The 21,162-nt window shown below is 38.3% G+C and overlaps 2 protein-coding genes across 2 annotated transcripts in view; one reads left to right on the top strand and one right to left on the bottom strand.

Moving 5' to 3' along the window:
- The window catches only part of SPTSSB (serine palmitoyltransferase small subunit B), a 221,912-nt gene that overhangs the window by 7,236 nt on the left and 193,514 nt on the right, over positions 1-21,162 (bottom strand). The window lies entirely within an intron of this gene.
- On the top strand, positions 1,208-21,048 carry SMC4 (structural maintenance of chromosomes 4). The gene is made up of 24 exons (XM_053459544.1): positions 1,208-1,373; positions 2,319-2,442; positions 3,305-3,483; positions 3,722-3,913; positions 4,951-5,127; positions 10,232-10,396; positions 11,337-11,464; positions 11,602-11,742; positions 11,834-11,984; positions 12,076-12,240; positions 12,366-12,599; positions 13,254-13,439; positions 14,042-14,203; positions 14,855-15,080; positions 15,179-15,258; positions 15,356-15,508; positions 15,691-15,817; positions 16,501-16,690; positions 17,220-17,364; positions 17,788-17,961; positions 18,676-18,858; positions 19,842-20,074; positions 20,232-20,415; positions 20,613-21,048. Exons 2-24 carry the CDS (start codon positions 2,325-2,327, stop codon positions 20,787-20,789), a joined length of 3,870 nt encoding a protein of 1,289 aa, XP_053315519.1. The 5' UTR covers positions 1,208-1,373; positions 2,319-2,324; the 3' UTR covers positions 20,790-21,048.

Below are 21,162 nucleotides of genomic sequence, written 5' to 3'. Positions count from 1 at the left end.
CGTGTCTGAATAGACGGATAGATAGAATATTAGATAGAAAGATAATAGATAGATGGATGGATAATATATGATTGATAGATAGATAGATAGATAGATAGATAGATAGATAGATAGATAGATAGATAGATAGATAGATAGAAGCTATGTACTGCATTCATCGTGCATTATTACTTATAAAAGCATGCACGTTATTAATAAATATAAGCAGACTATTTGAAGTAATTGCCACCTTATATTAAGAGGCCTCACCGGGAATACACCACCATCACGCCGCCAAGAGCCACGAAGGCCTCCCTCATCCAGCCTTTCACGAAACGGTTCCCCAGCCCTGGATCTGCGTTCCGTTTCTATGGATACCTATCGCGAGACTACCGCGGTATTAAGCGCCGAATGCCTGCCACCAAAATACATAGTAGTAGCGTTACGCAGCATGTACTACCGCGCGATCAATTCACGCCATGCAAGAAAACTATTTTTCGGTTCTCACTGGAACCCCATGTGGATATTTTGTAAACCTTCTACATAAGAGTTATTCGGTAAAATAAAAACATTTGCAGCATAGGTTCCCAGGAAGCAGCAGCGGCCATGTTTGAATGGGGAAATGTGCATAAATGATATGCGCTCTCCTTTGTTTTGTGACTTGATTATACATTTCAGTGTGGCGTATAATATCGATCTCAAAAGTCAGAGCTTTAGCCTAATAACTCGCGAACGATCGTGTATTTATCACGGAAATGTTATACATTTTGCTAGCGTCAAAGAAGGCAGCAGGCTAACTTCACATAAACATCACGTGCCGCAACCCTGACCAATCACTATGCGCATCCATTCGGCTGGGAAGGAGTAGTACTCGGTCAGCCCACAGTGGCGTGCTTTCACAGTGGAACGCCCACAACTCCACCTATCTTGGTTGCTCCGCAACGAAGTTACACCCCTTTCAAACCGCCTTGTTACATTCTTAACTAAGTGTATTTTATTACCGGTTAACACGTTTAATTCCTACTATTAGTGAGTCTGTCAATAAGCGACAGACAATAGCGGAAGGTTCAGTGGGGAGCGTTAGTCGGTCCGCGTCACTAACAGCGCTCCCTTACTGGAAAATGGCAGCCGGCCCTTATTTTTTTCAAATCTGAGTGTGACTTCCCAGAATCCAGTGCGCGTTTGTAACGAACTTCGGTTCGAGTTTGGATTTTGGGCGCCATTTTCGAGTGGAGTAGCCGAGCTGGAAGCAGACAGGGTCTGTGCATCCCGCGGAAAAACAGCCGCTCTTACCCCTAAAATCCATCGTCAACCCCTTGGGACACCTCGAAAAATCGGCAAAAAATTCAGGGAACCTCCTAGAGAAAAGGCGGCTCGATTGGAGCGATTTTCAGGTGATTTTCCCCCCGAGTTCGTGTTTTTTTAATTTTAGCGGGATGAGGACTGAGAGGGCTCGATATGACAGTGAAAAGATGGGGATTGTAAACAGCTTCACAGAGCAGTGCCTCAGAAGCGCTGCCCCAGCTGTCACCCCGACACCCTTAACCATTTATTTGCCATTATTCTATAGCTCATCCCTAAATTTCCTTTTTTTCAAAATTTTAAAAGAACACTTTTTAGCAGTTTGACTAGTCCGTGACATCTTAAAAGGAGATCGCCACTGACAGGGGAGATTCCTCCCAACTCTTTCAATGATACCTAATGATCAAAGACCTATTTTTATATATTATTTATATATTATTTTTTTTATGGGTTTTTTTCCCTATGGATATTTTATTTTTATTGCAGGTTTTATGTGCAGTTATAGACGTTTTCATTGTGATTGCTATGTTCTGTATATAGAGTCTACATTGATGCTGATGGCTTTAATTAAGAGTTTTTGTGTATTGGAATACACTGTGTATAAAATGCATTCAAGAATGGGGCTCTTCAGATTAAACGGTGTTGTTCTGATCTAATTAACCCATTTGTTGCCAGCATCCTCTTTTACGCTACAGTGGAATAGCTTTGGCCAATCCAACACTTAACGGGTTAAATGCGATCACTTAAAATAGGGTTCTTTGTGGGTATGCTAAGGGGGTATTGAAGTCTCGGTGCCATTATTAAACTGAATCGGTTCCTCCACAATGGAGTGACATTTACGGGGCTGTCTTATTGTCCCGTTTTACTGAATGTATTACTTGCCTTGCACTTGTGCCGCATTTTATGAGGCACGATCCTATGGATACGCCGTTGGGTTACGCGGTGCAGGCCTGGCCGTGGGGTGTCTGTGCTGGCGTGGATCTGCCAACATGTGGGTTCGGGGCTTTTTTCTGATCTGTCCTTTCCCGATTACTTAGGTCATCATGCCGCCTAAAAAGACAAAGGTGTCCACAGCGGTGGCCAGAGAGGAGCCCATGGAAGAGAATGACACAGCCGAGCCTGCTGGTGAAGCCCAAGGAGATGGAGAGACACATCCACAAGGTATTGACATTTGGTGGCGGCGAGTGATTGACAGCAGAGTCTTTGTGGCTCGGGCCTGACACTGGATGCGCTCCCTGGACTGCTGCTCGGTGATATCCTTGCCAAATTCTGCCTCTGCGACGTGTCTCGGAACCATGGGCATTTAACCTGTTGTTGCATCCACAGCAATCACTAGTGCAATTAGTGGTAAAGTTGCCGTGCCGATATAGGCAATTGTGAAATGGTGAAAATCTGGCCACCGAGAACCTGTTATTAACGGAGCCGTCAGGGAGACTGGGGCTGGAAGGAGCCGCTGCGATCAGATGATGGGTCGGGGGTTGATACACCCTCCGCCCTGCCGGCCGTAACCCTTGAGGAGCTGGCACTTGGCGAGCCATGGGGTGCCCTTTGTCAGTGTGAAAGCAAAGCCCCTCACGTGCCTGGTGCACGGGCGCTGACACCGGTGGGCAGCGAACACGATACCGGGAACGGGCTTTTAACTCTTTGTGGACTTGCTGCTGCTAGATTCTGGGCTGTCCACGAACAGTTGGCACTGAGCGAGATTTATTCGTAGTTTTGAGCTCATTACCGCTTGTCTGCCTGTGTTCTCGCTGAGAGATTAGTAATTTAGCTTGCTTTTAGTAATTGGCTCGATGCATGCGGGGGCCGCCGGTGCTGTGCGCGGACCGATCAGAAAAGTTTGTGTTTGTTAGCAGAGCCCGTGAGTTGGTGGAAGTGCCCGTCTTATTGCAGGAGATGGAGGGCGTTTACAGGGCACGGCTAGTAACAATGTAGCCGGCAAACCTGTAAGCATGTCAGCTGTTGTAAGCCGATGAGGTGCCTGCTCACAACCACTGCTGAAACCTCTCTCTTTGTGTTCTAGAGCCCCATAATGCGGCTGTCGATAATCGAAGTTTAGAGGAGATTTTAAGTAGCATCCCTCCTCCCCCACCTCCAGCGATGACCAATGAAGCCGGAGCTCCTCGTCTCATGATAACTCATATTGTAAACCAGAACTTCAAATCGTACGCTGGGGAGCGAATTCTGGGGCCTTTTCATAAGGTACAAACGCGATCTCACGTCCTTGGCAAGACGTTTCTTTTATGTGCATGAAATGAATAAACGTGCTTTATTTGTATATAGGTTGCTAAATCACTAACTACCATACAAATGAAATTTTATCAATTAGGTTTCATGGTATTGTAAAACAGTATTAACATTTTAAAGCATTGTTTGAATTAGTTGTGCAATTTCTATATTTCTTGCCATTCACTTATATTTGTATTTTTCTAATGGGCAGCGCTTTTCTTGCATCATTGGACCGAATGGCAGTGGAAAATCCAATGTTATCGATTCCATGCTCTTTGTTTTTGGCTATCGAGCACAAAAAATCCGATCCAAAAAGCTTTCCGTTTTAATACATAATTCCGATGAGCACAAAGATATACAAAGTTGCACTGTGGAAGTTCATTTTCAAAAGATTATTGACAAGGTAAATCGCACCTTTTATTCTGATAACTAGGTTGTTATTGGGATGTATGCGTACGGATTTAATCTACCCTTTTAATTTTTTTTTTTTGTGTTGAGATTATCGGATGTGGATAAATTAAAATATATATTCGTATATTTTTGCATGTAGGGTTAAAATGATGGCTATGATTTTTGTTTTTTAAAACTACTCGTTGGACAGGTGAAGCTTCTTTTCCTGAGAAAAGCTATTGATTTCGGAATATTTTTTTTCTCTCTTGATTTTCCACTCCCTGTTTTGTTTGTTTCCTGTTTGCAGGATCGTGTCCTCTCCTTTGTTGTCTAAAGTATTCCAAATTAGACAGCAGCATATTTAAATTGTAACGTTCGAGGGACTTAGGGGTTACCTACTTAAAATCATTAGGATCTTAATGAAAGTGTTCTGTTTAAAAAAAAAAAAAAAAAAAAAAAAATCAATCACTGGATGCATTAAAATAGCATGTTTGCTCTGCTAAAGGAATTTTTGGGCATTCTCTTATATTGTATATAAAAAGTAGGAGTTTAACAAACAAAGGGGCATTTTTTTCTCAAAAGGAAACCTTTGTATTCTGCATTTTTGTATAGCTTTCTAGGAGTTCTGTAAATGCTATGTTTTCTGATATTAATTGCAGAATAGTAAGTGTACGGTTAACCTATTTTGAGATGTGGGCAATGTTAAATGAAAGCTGGGGAGCTTTACGTATTGTCGTTTTTTGATTTCTTTTTTATATATATATATATAGATTAGATTTGAATGTGCTGGTTAATACGTTTTTATGGGTGCGTGCTAGTTTTTCTATCTTTCCTGATGACTCTGTGGGCAAGCACTATCAAGACGCAGTAGGCCCCCCCCCTTCTTCTTCGTTCCTCATCACTTTTGGAGCCAAAAAAAAAAGAAAAAAAACATAGCTAACTTTTAATAAAAATAAAGAACAGACAATAGTCCCTAACATATCTCAGCTAAAAAATACATATTTGCGAACAACGAATTGACTGATATTTTGGTTTAAATATTCTTTACAGGAAGGGGATGATTTTGAAGTTATTCCTAACAGCAATTTCTACGTGTCCAGAACGGCTTATAAAGATAACTCTTCTGTGTACCACATTAGTGGTAAAAAGAAAACTTTTAAGGATGTTGGTATTTTACTGCGAAGCCATGGAATTGACTTGGATCACAATAGGTTCTTGATATTGCAGGTGAGTTTTTGACCATAAGACGGCATTAATATTATGCTATACTGCGTTTTCAGGAGTGTACAGTGTTAACTCTGCAATCTGTTGGGCTTCTTTTGAGAAATGGCTTTAGATGGCCCTAATAATCTGTAGCAGCACATCATGATTTGCATGCTCTATTACAGATACTAATCATTATTTGCTGCTTCAGGGTTTTAGGGAAATTATATGCGATCTGGCACTTTTTTATTTTTATTTAAATAAAAGTAGATGGGCTCTTTGCTCCGCATTAGCAGCACGTAAATATTGGGTGGTATAATCGAGAACCCCAATATTATTGTGCTGCTTAAGTGTGGCAAGGATTGTGCTTCTGCCTTCTGAAACCTGGTTTTGGTTTAGTGTATCTAGTATGGCTGAATGAGCAGCTCAGGAAAATATTAACCAGGCTTCATTTGAACAAACAATCTACATTTAAATATTAAGTGATTTTATTAATTCAATGGTAATTTTAATGTTTTCATGGTTAATACCATCAGATACATCGGTGTTTTGTGTATGGCCATATTACACAATTTGCAGGATATTTCTGTGATTAAATAGTTAATCCCCTCTGCCTAAGAAAACGTACAGCCTGTAATATTTTTTATTTTATTTTTTGTTTTTACTTCAAGATAAATTATACTTCTTAGAAAACTCTCGATGCAGCCTTATATTTAAAAAGGCTGAATCAAGCATTAGTATTGTCTCAATCATTAACCTTCCAGCTGCCAGTATGGCTTGTCGGCTTGGTCTGCTTTATGATGCCATTATTAACCATTGACTTCATGGTTTGCAATTTTACATCTTACATCATGGTTTGCATCTTTTATTTTATGATATTAAACTGTATCTCCTGCTGCATTAAAATGTTGTTTCATGGCAGACTATATTTGGCCATATAAAAAAAAAATATATTTTTATTACAAGTTGTTGCTCCTGTAAAAAATTGACTTAGTTACATGAGTTTAAAGCTTAATTCGGATCTTCTCTCCTTGAAGAATGAAAGTCATTTGGCCATATGTTAATTGTGTACTTATATTTAAATGAGCTTTTTCTGTTTGGTGATCTTATTAGTGTGTATCACATGATGGTGAATTAAAGTTTTTTTTTTTTTTTTTTTTTTTTTTTTTTTTTATTCTGGCAATTCTATTATATATGTATAATTTGTGTGTCTGACCCACACACACACCAGATTTGTACTGTTTTTGTGGGGTGTGGCAACATCACAAATCACAGTACTCTCCTTGCATCATTTTCATAATTAGGTTGACATTATTTTTAAAATGTTTTTATGCTTTGATCAATTGAGTTGCATTGCATTAATTTATCAATAAACGAGACCCAACAATGAATGAGCAACTTTGTGTAAATTCTTAGCTTAAAAGGAGCACACGTAACCTTAACGCTAAAGCTTCTGCTGCAAATCCATATCAGAAAGGTGCAACCCCAAAGCAGGTTTATATAGTTTGTAGCGTTTCTATGGTAACCAAATCTGTAAAAATAAATAATATATTTGGGTTTTTCAATATTGTAGAGCCATATCTAATTGATTGTTTAATATTGTAAAAGTATACTTTTTGGAGTTAACAAATGTAAGTTAAGATAATTTGGTTGATACATTATATATTTAATTGCAGATAAACAACTGCCACTTTCAAATCTACATCTTTTTGGGTGCTTTTTGTTTTTTTTTTGGTGGCCGATTAAAAACTTTCTTTCACATAAGTGTGTGTGTGTGTGTGTGTGTGTGTGTGTGTGTATATATGTGTATGTATATATCTGTTTAGCCGGTAAATAGATCTCATAAGTAAAAAAAAAAAATTGCTGATCAGTGATTAGATGTAACATGCGAAGCCCAAAAATGCATTAACTGAGCGCTGCCCTGAACGCTTTCTTTCTAGCATGATCTGTTCCAATACCATTCACGACTAGTATCTGTCCTCCTACATGCAATAGTATGACGGGCGGCACAAGTACTTTATCCCATAGGAAGCTTTAAGCTTTGAATCTCTCTAGTGAAATGTTCCTGTACATAAAGGAGTAAGATTTAGACAACTGGTTTTTTTTGTCTTTTTTTTGTGTATTTTTGCGCATGCACCTGATCCTCTACTCTTCATTAGGCTGTATAATATGAACCTTGCATGATGGAAGTTACAGGGTAGTAAGAGGCCAAATGTTCCTAGTACCAACTTAATCTTTAGAACCCATATTGACCATTTTGCTTTACTTTGTAACCATAATGTGTTTTAAACTCATGTAAAGTGGTTTGCAATCCTCAATTTAACCATTCGTCTGCTGTGTACTTACAGAGGGCATGGTGGGCATCAATTTGTCAAAAAATATGCCTTCTGTGAAGTGCTTAGCAATTATCAAGTCATTATGATATGAGGCAAATGTCAAAATGAAATGATGCCCCCCCGTTTCTTTGTGTATGCACCCCTGTAGTCTGTATGGGGTGGACTTGTATTCTTTTACCAATGGTTTTTGGTACGTTGAGCTCTCTGCCCTCCTTATTTCCTGTTTTCAATGCCAGACCCGAGCTGGCAATTTTTTTTTTTTTTAAATAGACATGTGTTGGTGTTTTTTTGTTTAAGAAGCTATGGATGTCTCCCCTCTACTGGCTCATAGGCTTTATACCGTGCATTTCCCCATTAATAAAACTCCTGAAGGCTCAGTGGATTTTTTTTTTATTATTTTTTTCTTACCAGTTATGTATAAGATTGCAAATATGACAATTGAGTCATCAGAAGCTCCCTGTAGTTGCTAGAGATCCCAAGTGTCTATAAGAGCAGTGATGTGCAAAAATGTATGCAAAAGATTCTATGTAACTATGTAGCTACCTCCCGGTAGCAATATAAAGGGAAAAATCATTTTTCTGATTAAGTGTTAAGTCGGAAGTGCCAGTGTACCATTCCATTACTATATGAATGCCTGATTGCGCTGGATCTACCCCCAGGCTTTTAAATGCAATATAGGATAGTATGTTCTAGAAGGCCGCATCCATACCTTGGATAACAAAACTATCTATTTGGGTATAAATATAACTGAGGAATGTGGTCGCTGTTCAGCATTGTCGCCTATTGTGTAGGAGAAATCTTAGGTGGAATTGGAACGGTAGATGGCTGATTCGTCTGGGTCGGGGAAAGGAAGGGATTTTGATCAAACTGCTTGTTGTCACCTGCCAGAGATCACACCTTCACTGACTCTAAATACCGCCCTGTGGTTCATTGTTGGCATTGTAAGCCTGTGCTATGTACCATGTAATCTCTGCCACACAGATGTCTAACGTATAGCTGCTTAGCGCTTGCATTTAAATCCTGCCACTCCATTTGGGAGGCAAAGATGATTTTTTTCTTTTTTATATTTAGTATTAAAAGTTGCGTTTTCTTATTACAGGTGGTCCCATCCACTGCGTTTTAGGGGTGATTAGGCGATACCACTCTAAGCCTGTATGAGATTTTTTCTTTTGGGGGGGGGTCCTGTACTCAGGAGGCAAGAAATGTTCATGGAGTTGCGGCACTCTATTGCGAAAAAGAAAATCGGACATGCCATTTAGGCGACAATTGCCTGATATGGTTACCTGCTACTGTGACAAGTTGTAGTGGGGGGGGTGCCTTTTGGCAACAGGTCTGCTCTATGCCCCGCTCGCTCATTAAATATAAACCCAGGTGAATATAGATTTAGGTTTTATTTTTGCATTAAAAATGGTCTGCGTTTCTGTGGATAACCCCTGTGACTGATGGTGATGGGATTTGTGGCTTTTTTTTATTTTTTTTATTTTTCATTTGTATGTATTGTATGTCAAAATAATGGGGTGTTTTGTTCGTGTATTTTTACCATTATCATGTGATAGTTTAGTGTTTAGCTTGGCCTGAAAAAAAATGTTTCCAAAGTTTTACTTAAATTTTTAACCATAGCAGCAAAACTATTACACTTACGACAGCAGATAATTGTATACTCCCTACATGTGAGCTAAAATAGGCAGTATTTCTACTTTATTGTAAGCAATCCCACGTGCTAAACGTGCAAACTGCATACCTGCATGTGGATATCTCTTATTGCAGAACAACGATTCTGCGTTATTGCTGCAAGATGAACAGGACAATGGCAATTAAAATAAATAAATACATTTAAGCTGTAAACTGTTTTTTAAAGGACCATTTCCGTAAGTGGGCGAGAAGGCAGAAGTGGTACATGTACACAATTTCACAAGACACACACTTTTCCCCCTCGTGTAGACACTGTTTTAAAACAGCACATAGCATCTTCTTAATTTTCTTTTTTCTGCGTCTGCCAATACAATTTATTTTGTTGGGTGCGCAGTGGTTAATTTTTTTGTTTTCTGTAATTTTTTTTTCTTGTTTAGGGGGTTATCTCTGTGTGCCCCCCTTCTATTTGGCTACATAATACATATATGGTCACTTCACAAATGCATTTTTATTATACTATATCTGTTCTGTTATTGGTTTGAAAGCTCTGTGCCACCCCATGAAAGTGTAGGGGTTAAAAAAAAAAATAGTGTGTAACCTTATGCCAAAATTCTTCAATAGTGGAGGGGGGAATATATATATATAATAATTTTGTATGTGTTCATAATATATTATTTCAGAACTGCAGACTATTTCCAGTTCATAGCAGTTTATATTAAACGTGAGTTTTATTTCTTTACCTATCACACAGTTAATGTTTTTCTGCATCATGTTTCTGTTTAACCCCTTAATGACAAAGCCCGTACATGTACATGTGTAACAATGCATTTATTTTATTTATTTTAAGTGACCGTTATTTATCAATGGGGAATATATTGCATTACCTTCAGTGCTTAACTTATATGTGGAATCACATCCGTCCAATATCAGATAAGAGCACTTGTGTTATTTGCTGCCAATGCATTATTGTGCTGTACAGATATACATTTCTCAATGGTAGAAGCGTTGTTGAAAAGGCAATCTTATTTTTTCCTGTGCAGTTCTTATTTTATTATTACAATATAATTTCAGTTCATGTCGTAGCTTGTTTTTGATTTCTATGAAAAATAAAATTCTGAAAATTAATTGGTAGCTTTTGTTCAACATCGGTGTACTGTTAGGGTGAAGTGGAGCAGATTGCAATGATGAAGCCAAAAGGTCAAACTGAACACGATGAGGGGATGTTGGAATATTTAGAGGATATCATTGGATCCGAAAGATTAAAGGAGCCCATTCAAGTTCTGTGCCGCAGAGTTGAAGTCTTAAACGAGCAACGAGGAGAAAAGGTAAGTCGTTATTTGTGTTTGGTGTTTCTGTTAAATAGTTGTGCTTTTCTTATTTTGAGGATTAAGATGTGTACAAAGTTTCTTGTGCTATTGCTTTCAATTCCAGTTGGCTCACAGTGTGTATACAGTGGTACTTGCTAGATGCAAACCAACATACAGTTTTTTTCACACTTGCTCTGAATTTATGGCTTTTATAACTAAATGCAGCCTTGGGAACACCAGCACGTGACAGACACACGCATTGATAGGTTTTATGTTATATGATAAGACTTATTAGCTTTACTTGCAAGAGAGCTCAATGTTTTGTCTGAGTGCAACAGCAGAAATGTTAGGTCGGAACATGGAGCTCCTAAAAACTAATATAAATAAAAACCAGTGATGACGAGGAGGTCAGTTTTATACTGGGGTACATAAACTCAGCGGAGGGAACAAGTCACCCCACCTCCATGGTATGTCAAATAAAAGCAGGTTTTATTTTGGCTTAATCAAGAGCTGTGATTTAGGGATCCAGTCAAGTCCTATCTAGTGTTTGATTGGGGAGACTATTAGAGTATTAAACTAACACAAAATATTGTTGATTGGCTCCTGTATTCCTTGTCTTGACTCGGCATACTATACATGGAAAATGATGCAGTCACTGTCAAGGTAACGCTCCAGGGATTGTATGATCGCTGAGCGCTCTCGTTTACATGTTTGCAGTGTCTGTAGCAATCCGGTATCTGTATTTGTCCCTTTTCTCAGCCATCCCACCCCAACCTGTCAACTATCTCCTGCCATGTGCCTTACCACCAGTCAGATGCAATAGTTTTAATTAAATGTGGGTTTAGTTACTGGTTGTTAATATGCTGGCCATTTCGAACAATGGCTCTTAAACAATCCTGGGCAGTTAATGTCTTGTTTTTTTGTGTGTGTTTAACCAACTGTATGTTCACCTTAACAGCTCAATAGGGTTAAAATGGTGGAAAAAGAAAAGGATGCATTAGAAGGAGAAAAAAACAAGGCCATTGAGTTCCTTACTGTCGAAAATGAAATTTTTAAGAAGAAGAACCAGATATGTCAGTACTATATGTAAGTCCAAGTTTGCATTTATTTATTATTTGTGCATAAGTGTCAATGATCCAGAAATTACTTTGCTTGAACTTTAGAAAGGGAAACAAAAATATACAGTAAGTTTTCGATATATAACATGTATGTTTTCCTATTAGACACGACTTGCAGAAACGTACCCAAGAAATGGAGTCGCAAAAAGAAAAGATCCAAGAAGATACTACGGAAATCAACGAAAAAAGTAAACTGCTATGTGAGGAAATGAAGCTGAAGAATAAAGCGTTGAAGGACGTGGAAATGTATGTCTCGCTTTTAATTCACTTGTTTTGCATGCAGCTTTTGTTTTTCGGGGGTTACTTTACTTTGTAATTTGTTTTCTTCATTTTAAAGGCAACTAAATAAAATTACAAAATTCATTGAAGAAAACCGGGAAAAATTCACTCAGTTGGATCTGCAGGATGTTGATGTCAGAGAGAAACTGAAACATTCAAAGAGTAAAGTGAAGAAACTTCAGAAACAGCTGCAAAAAGACAAAGAAAAGGTACAGCTTCATATAATTTGGAAATGCATTCAGCAGTCTTGGAATTTTACCTGCTTCATATATTTGCTGAACGCATGATACTGCATTTTAGGTGGAAGAATTACAAAGTGTGCCAGCCAGCAGCCAGAAGATCATTGAGGAGGCCACCAGGAAAAAGGAAGTGCTGGAACAGGATAAAGAAAAGGAGGAAGACAAGCTTAAGGAAGTTATGGATAGCCTTAAAAAGGAAACCCAAGGTTTACAAGAGGAAAAAGAGGTATGTTATTGGGCTAAACATTTCAATGTAGTGTAAAATACATACAAAATTTATAGACCGATTGGTTTTATTTTTAATGACAAAAAGTGAAAATACTGTAACGTTGTGTGTCTTGGCTTGTATAGGGGAAAGAGAAAGAGCTGATGGAGTTTAGCAAAGCGGTGAACGAAGCACGTTCTAAGATGGATGTGGCCCAGTCTGAACTAGATATCTATCTCAGTCGCCACAACACTGCTCTGGCGCAGCTTAACAAAGCTAAGGAGGCTTTAAACACTGCTTCAGCTACTCTAAAGGAGAGGAAAGCTGCCATCAAAGAACTCGAACCCAAATTACCCAAGTGTGAAGAAGATCTGAAGAAGGTTAGTTGCATTTCACCAATGTGTGTTTCTTATTGTTAAGGGAAAAATGTTAGAACCTGTCCGTTCTGCCTACTTGTACCCAGCAATCCTGGATGGGCAACGGCTGGAGCCTTGATTACCTCAAATCCCTCTATGATGGACTGGAGAGAGTATTATCTTCCAACTCAGTTATCCTTTTTTAACTCCGTAGTTATTTCTACATAATATTCCTTATTTCTTGTTGCCTACCTGTGTTCACTGCAGGCTTAAAAAAGATTGTACACACATTTCAGCTTTGACTTGCTCATGGGGCAGGTAGTAATATCTTGTGTAGCACACATTTACTTTATTCCAGCATTGATAGCATGGTCCACAAATGTTTGTACAATAGGTGACAGTTTATAGTGTTTCGCTGATTATTTGTGGATGTTTTTAATGAAAAACTATGGATAATAAGGAATAAAGTGAGTTTTTGCTTTTAACTCATTACGCCTGCCTCACTTATACTCGGTGCCCACAGTATTGTTTGCTGCTTGTCCTGAAAAGTTGTTTTCCTCCTATTGCCGGCTTTTTGTTTTGTATAGTTGCTGCTGTGTTTGACGATAGATTGTGTTAAACAATGTAAAAGATGTGTTTTAAAGCTTTATAATTTAAAAATGTTTTATGTATATGTAGAAGGAAGATGAACTTGAAAGTCTAGTGCAAGAAGAAATTAATATTAAGAATCAAGTGCGTGAGTTGCGACAAAAAGTAGAGGAAGCAAAAAGTTCTTTATCTGCAAATCGAAGCAGAGGAAAGGTTCTTGATGCCCTCATTCAACAAAAGAAATCAGGAAAAATTCCTGGAATTTATGGAAGACTGGTGAGTTTTAGTTTTTCAGTTCCATAGTGGACTGATAGAGGAAAAAAAAAAAAAATCCTAGTAATTGCGTGTGTTTGCCTTAATACGAGGAGATCTAACAGGCTGCTCAGTGATTTATCAATGCGTTGTGCAGTGCCGTCTTGGCTCTCTATAGAAGCTTTCTAGCCTTAGTGAGTCAAACTGCAATTGTATCTTGTTCACTTTAGTGAGCGAACCACATGGTTGCTGTTTTTTGGGAGTTTTTTTAATGGCCATTTTGTCATCCCTTTTACTTCATTTTCTAGGATTTAGATATTGAGCTCATGGAGCCCTCAGTATGCCATCCATAAGTGAGCATTTCTCGGAAACCGATGAATTTACAAATAATTCAAGTGTATCTTGGATTTTATTTTGATGAATAAGTCTTGTGAAAGAGAATGTCCTGAGTAGATATTATAAATGTTAAATCTAGTGTTTATTTCAGTCCGTTTTCCATGCGCCCGCCTCCTGAAGTTGAATGAGTGCATATGCAGTTTGTGAAAGAGAATTTCCCTGAAAAATGGCTACCTATGTGTTTTTTTTTTTTTTTTGTTTGTTTTTTAAATCCTGATTCTTTTTTTCAGGGTGACCTTGGAGCTATTGATGAGAAGTATGATGTTGCTATTTCATCGTCATGCGGTGCCTTGGATCATATTGTCGTTGACACTATTGACACCGCTCAAGAATGTGTCAATTTTTTGAAGAGACAAAATGTTGGTGTTGCCACCTTCGTTGGTTTAGACAAGGTATGGTTGGCGATCTGATTTTAATATTCCATTATACAGAATGCAGCGCCAGTCCTCAATAGTTGCAGACAAGCCATGTATTTTTGGATATCCCAGATTAAGTGCAGGCATATCAAGTAATAATTCATTAAATTAACTTGCTTTCAGACAAGAATACACACAATTCCTGTCCTGTTAATTAGCGGCGTTGTGCCCTCAGATCCAGAATGCGACTGTATAATATATTATATAATATATATTATATTCCATATAAACAATAATGCAGGCGTATGATACTTTTCATGCTCAAACACCACACACAGAGATGGTTCTTTGCTACTGAGGTCCATTCCTCCATAGACTTTCATAATTCCGTGTCCCGCTGGGTGATTACGTTTCAGCCGTTGGCAGGCTGATAAGGGGTCAGGGTGTTTGTGTTCCAGCTGTTATCTACTAGCAAATAGCTAATATTTAATCTGTTGGAAAACTTACAAAAACTAGAACTGTCTGGGGGGGTGATGCATGCTACTTTTGGAAACTTATTTTTCTTTTGCACTGGTTAAAAAAAAAAGCCTCTTACATTCATATACTAAATACCTTAATGTTTTTATATATATATATATATATATATATATATTAATATAATATAATAGTTTGTTTGTTTTTCCCTAGATGAAAGTGTGGGAAAAGGGTCTGGATAAGATTCAGACTCCTGAAAACATCCCACGATTGTTTGATATGGTGAAAGTGAAGGATGAGCACATCAGACCAGCATTCTACTTTGCGTTGAGAGATACTCTTGTGGCTGATAATCTGGATCAGGCAACTAGAGTTGCGTTCCAGAAGAATAAGAGATGGAGAGTTGTGACTTTGCAAGGCCAAATTATAGAGCAGTCTGGTAAATAACTTTCTGTAATACCCCTGGAGTATATATAATCTCTTTCCTGCCCCAGATCTGAATTGTAGTAATTTGTTTGTCTCCACCCCCCTTTCTAGGTACAATGACAGGTGGCGGTGGAAAGGTTATGAAAGGCAGGATGGGATCATCTGTTATGGTTGAAATTTCAGATGCACAGGTTAGTATTGCCTGTCACTAATGAAATACAGTTTAGTGTAAAAGTGCTGATATAAATAATTTCCTATCCAGTTACGCATATTCTTTTTTTCATTCAGTTACAAAAAATGGAATCCAAACTTAGTTGTGATTCCGAAAAGGCTGCAACCGTGCAGCATCGCAAAGGGCAGCTAGAAGAAGAGCTAGCTAAACTTCGACCAGCAACTCGCGACATGAAGAATACATTTGAGAAATACACTGCTAGCATACAGGTACATAAATCATGCGTGCTAATGGCCCTCATACCCCAAACATAGCTTCCGCTATTGTAACAAATCTAATAGGTGGATAACCCACTGCAAATCGTATAGGTGGCTACATTGAATAATAACATGACTTGGCTATTTGTAAATGTAACCTGACAAAAATGCCATGCGCCATTGTATTTCTTCAGAGTCTCTCTGAGCAAGAAGTTCATCTAAAAGCACAAGTGAAAGAGCTGGAAGCTAATGTGGCCGCTTCTGCCCCAGACAAAAACCAACAAAAACTCATGGACAAAAAACTAGAAACTTTCAGGAAAGGTATACCAGTTTTGTACTCATTTCATTTTTTTCACTTGTTTCAATAATATATAGATATATATATATTAAGTAGAGCACCTGTTGTTATTATGGTGGGCTAATCCATTTAAACCGAATGCACTGGTATGACCACCAAACATTTTTTTATTTGTTCACTTAAATGCTTCTGATATATGTATGTAATGAGCAGGCTTATTACAGGAGACTCGTGTTCCCAGCAGGCCTTGATTTGTCAAGATTTTCAGGACATTTACCTAGTCTGATTGGATTGCTGTTCCCTCTGGATTATTCCTCCCCTATTAAGTTTGTGGTTCATGCAGGCTTTATATTAGCAGGGGACAAGAAGGAATATTACATCAAGACAGGACATTGATTACATACGGTTTCTGCTGCACAAAGCCGGATCTCTGCATCCAATGTGAACGTAACTAAATATCTCTGAAACCGTTTAACTACAAAAAAAGTACAACCCACGAGACTGTAGTTTCTTTATTATTAAAGCTGTGACAGCGAAGTTTATTTAATGCTTTCTGATGAGACCACAGTTTCTACAGATCAGATACATGTGCATCTAGTTTCTTCGGAGAGCTTTACGGCTTCTTCCACCTGCCAGACTTGGATTATATGCTGTTTGTAGGCTCCCTGATTGCTCCACAACTAAGACGACTTTATTTTTATCTCAGAGTATGAAAATGCCGCAGAGAAATCTGGAAAAGTGGAGCAGGAAGTGAAACGTCTTCACAAGCTCATAGTTGATATTAACAATCACAAACTGAAAGCTCAACAAGACAAGCTCGATAAAATCAATAGAGAGATAGATGAATGTGCATCTTCTATAACAAAGGCGCAAGTTTCGATCAAGACAGCGGACCGGTACGGAGATACAAAAATATACGCAATATCTATTCTGACAAAATATGATGACGGTTAAGCTTTTGGGGGTACACTGTCTGTCTTGGCAATACAAATGTGGGGTCCTACATATTCTGAATAATGTAAATATGGGTTATTGATATGTCTTGACTGACACTTCAATGGTTAGAGCAAACTATTCAAACACTTATTCTGCGGAATGTAACACTTTTAGAACTAAATGCGGTATTAGAAACCTCATTCTTAGAACGGTTGAATGGCCAAACTCATCCAGAAATACTTCAAATTTTAAAACTATGACTGCATACATTACATCACATTGTATAATGGTTTAACGTGTGTGTATATGTATGTGTGTGTGTATGTCTGTGTGTGTGTATATATATATATATATTAGTAGCCGCGTGTATTATTTGTATGTTTTTACATATGGAGAGATGGCACACCAACATGTAACCACTTGATCCATGTAGATAGCCGTGCGTGGGATATTATAGGATAACTGTTTATAATTTCCATTTTGTTAAAGAAACCTCAAAAAGTCAGAAGATGCTGTTGTCCGTACTGAAAAGGAAATTGTAGACAACGACAAAACTATCGAGGAATTGACTGAAGAGTTAAAAAACCTTGAAGAAAAAGCCACTACTGTAATGACTGAATGTAAAGATGCAGAGGTATACATTGCTGTTTTGGGGAAGGGCAATGCCATTGAGATTTCAAGTAAAATGTCACTTTCTTTATAGTTTGTATAGAAGTTATTCAGAGCGCCTTTTAACATCCATAGTCTGACCCTTTAATTTTGTTGTCTTGCAAGCTTTGAGCTTTGGTTACTAAACCAAGAGCGTTGACATTGTGTTGAGCCATTGTGTTTTAGGAAGACGTGTAACACATTGTTGAGTGGAACAGAGTGATTGTCCATTACTTGGATCTTGTAATGGCCCTTGATAGTTAATTTCCTTACTAGGCAACTGTTATTGAGGGCTGAGTTTTATATATAATCAATAAAAATGACACTGGTGCTTAATAAATCATATTAGAAGGTACTGAGATAGTGGTTTACAGTTTTATTCTGTAATCTTTATATTTCTTATGTTTAGAGTTCTCTCCCAGATGTCCAAGAACAACACCGTGGCTTGCTTCAAGAAATGAAAGCTATTCAGGATAAAGAACATGCCCTCCAAAAAGATGCTCTTAACATAAGGCTCAAAATTGAACAAATAGACAGTCACATATCAGAACATCAGTCTAAAATCAAATACTGGCAGAAAGAGGTAATGCATGCTGTTGGTTCTTCATTCATTTGGAGACTTTACATATATATAATTATACCAAGAGTTTCTGCTGGAAGCAGGAGACTATTCACATGTGGGTATCACAATAGAAACTCATAGTTTTAGCCCCTCTCTGGGGCTTTTACCAATAGAGATAAAAGCCCCAGAGAGGGGCTGAAATCTTGTTTCTACTGTGATACCCACGATGTGTAAATAGTTTCCAGCAGAGACTTTTGCGGGCCGGTCAAGTTCATCCACACCAAACTCATCCAACCATGTCTTTATGGACCTTTATTTGTGGTCTGGGGCACAGTCATGCTGGGACAGGAAAGGACCTTCCCCAAACTGTCCCCACAAAGCTGGAAGCATATCATTGTCCAAAATCTCTTGTTATGCTTTCAACTTGACCGGCCACATGGAGCCCTGACCGCTACCCAATTTAACACCTTTGGGATGAACTGGAACGGAGATTGAAAGCCGGACCTTCTCATCAGTGACTGACCTCACAAATGCTCTACTGGATGAATGGGCAAAACTTCCCCATAAACACTCCAAAATATTGTGGGAACCCTTCCAAGAAGAATGGAAACTGTTATATCTGCAAAAGGGGACCAACAACATATGAATGTCTATGCATATGTTTTGTAAAACTTTTGTCCATATAGTGTTTGTTTATAATTTTACCTACATGTTCTTTGCATTTACCTGATTTAGATATCAAAGCTCACGTTACACAGAATAGAAGACAACCCGGAGGAGGTTCTTCCAGTACTAACAGCAGAGGAACTGAATGCCATTAAAGATCCAGATCAAATAAATAACCAGGTTGCACTTCTAGAGGCAAAAAGTGTGGAAATGAAGCCGAATCTTGGTGCTATTGCAGAATATAAAAAGAAGGTAAAAAGCACATCTAAGACCATCTAATGTCCTCCAACTGCAAAGCATTTTTTGCTCCATGAGGTTTCCAGTTATACAGATGTCTTCTACAGAAGATGCAATTTACGGTTTTAAATTGACATGGAGAACTTGTATTTTTTATATGGTTTTAACATCGAGCAGTGTTTCAAAGCTTCATAAACGGGTATTATGGAGTTAGGAGGTAAAGAAAAGTGTTCTCAAGGTGGTGTCTCTTTGGCAAATATTTATGCTTTAACCCCTTCAGTCCCTTCAGGACATGCCTGTATGTCATGTGTTTTTCACAGTGCCAGGGACATCTCCCTGCCACTGCACAAGAGATCGGGCTGTCTGTTGTCAGAAGCCTACATGGGTACCGATCGCATGTAATGGCACAAGCACTTGATGTGTGTTATAAAGTGGAAAAAATTGAATAAAAATAGCCTTGACATTCTGTTGCCCAAGCACTACATGTATAAACTATAACCCCCTGTCCCTTTACCCAGAAGTCTTTAAAATAGTACCCTATAGTACTATTTAAGGGATGTATGTGACCCTCTAGAACATAAAAACATGTATGTAGGCTATATCCATGTTGCTGAACATAAATTGGGTCATTGGTGGCACCTACTGGGTAGAAGAAATTAAGAAAAATAAATTTTATATAATTTTACATACCAACACTCAATTATCATTTATTGCCTGTTTCTATGGTTCCAACTGAAAGCCTTATTTTTCGGGGGGGGGGGGGGGTTGTATAATTTGTGTGAAAAAAATCTTGATTAAACAAACACATGGCAAAAATGGCAAAACGTGCTAAAAACAATCTTGGTATGGAAGGGGTTAAGGTTATTTTCCATGATATTGGTTTTATTTCCTGTGTAATCTTTATGCTTTAGCTGTAATTCTGTAGAATATTGCCGTTCTCCGGCATCTTGTCAGTATGGGAATACATGTGATCGTTACGAATGTGTTTTGCTTAACAGGAAGAGCTCTACTTGCAAAGAGTCGCGGAACTGGATGAAATTACAAACGAGAGGGATAACTTCCGCCGAGCGTACGAGGATCTCCGGAAGCAGAGGCTCAACGAGTTTATGGCTGGATTCAATGTCATAACAAACAAGCTGAAGGAAAACTACCAGATGCTGACTCTGGGAGGGGATGCGGAGCTGGAGCTGGTGGACAGCCTGGACCCGTTTTCAGAAGGCATCATGTTCAGGTACGTCCTTTCTTCACTCTGCTTCTGTGTGACGGGGGCTCTGAAGATGATGAGATCTGGGTATCTGGGCACAGGATGTATGTGCAGCTGGATAAATGTGAAGAAAATGTATGATCTCTACTTGCCTTCATTTCTTTTGTGTTTCTTCTTCACTTAGTGTGAGGCCACCAAAGAAAAGCTGGAAGAAGATATTCAATCTCTCGGGCGGAGAGAAAACCTTGAGTTCTCTAGCTTTGGTTTTTGCTCTTCATCACTATAAACCAACACCTCTTTACTTTATGGATGAAATCGACGCAGCCCTGGACTTCAAAAACGTGTCCATTGTGGCATTCTATATTTATGTAAGTATTAGGCGCACGCACGCCAATTCTAATGCAGTCATTTCAATATCACTGATAGCTTCTAAGATTCTGGATATGTTTGATTTTATTACAATAACGAACACATTTATTGAATCAGTAAACAATAATGCAATTGATGTCCAGCAATTACTACCCAGGAAACATTAATACAAAGTAATTATTTTTTCTTATTTTAGGAACAAACAAAAAATGCCCAGTTCATTATAATATCTCTCCGCAACAACATGTTTGAGATCGCTGATCGACTTATTGGAATTTACAAGACTCACAATACCACGAAAAGTGTCGCTACGAATCCAAAAGTGATTGCTGCGAAAGGACTTGCTGAAATGAATGCGGTCGGATGTTCCTAAATGATTTCATGGACGTTTCAGACATTTAACTGTTTTCTAATGTGATCTGTTATGACCGGCTTGGAAGGATTCTGGTCATCCATACAGTGCTGCTATTACTTTAGATATTGTCCATCTTTACTGCAGTGTAAATATTGTTTCATTGTTCACATACTTGTGCCTTTTTTCCCACAGATCTACCTGTTTGTGTTGAACATTTCTATAAATGTATATTTTACATGATGACATTTTTCAATAAAATATAAACTATTTTCCAATATATCCTTTCGCTGCTGTACATAAATCTCACTAGAGGTGGATAAGGAAATTCTTTGAAATACTCCTTAGATGTTCATCAGGTAAGCTCTAGCAGTAAAAGAAGTAGTGCGCTCCA

Source organism: Spea bombifrons, chromosome 3 (assembly GCF_027358695.1).
Source record: "Spea bombifrons isolate aSpeBom1 chromosome 3, aSpeBom1.2.pri, whole genome shotgun sequence".
In the NCBI taxonomy this organism is placed as follows: Eukaryota; Metazoa; Chordata; class Amphibia; order Anura; family Pelobatidae; genus Spea; species Spea bombifrons.
This window is presented reverse-complemented; position numbering and strand designations above follow the sequence as displayed.

What these genes read in the sequence shown, in the direction of transcription:
- SMC4 (XM_053459544.1), top strand. Translation starts at nt 2,325, where the DNA reads ATGCCGCCTAAAAAGACAAAGGTGTCCACAGCGGTGGCCAGAGAGGAG. An exon ending in GTTTACAAGAGGAAAAAGAG is followed by an intron (nt 12,241 to 12,365) that starts GTATGTTATTGG and finishes TGGCTTGTATAG; the next exon opens with GGGAAAGAGAAAGAGCTGAT. An exon ending in CTGGAATTTATGGAAGACTG is followed by an intron (nt 13,440 to 14,041) that starts GTGAGTTTTAGT and finishes TCTTTTTTTCAG; the next exon opens with GGTGACCTTGGAGCTATTGA.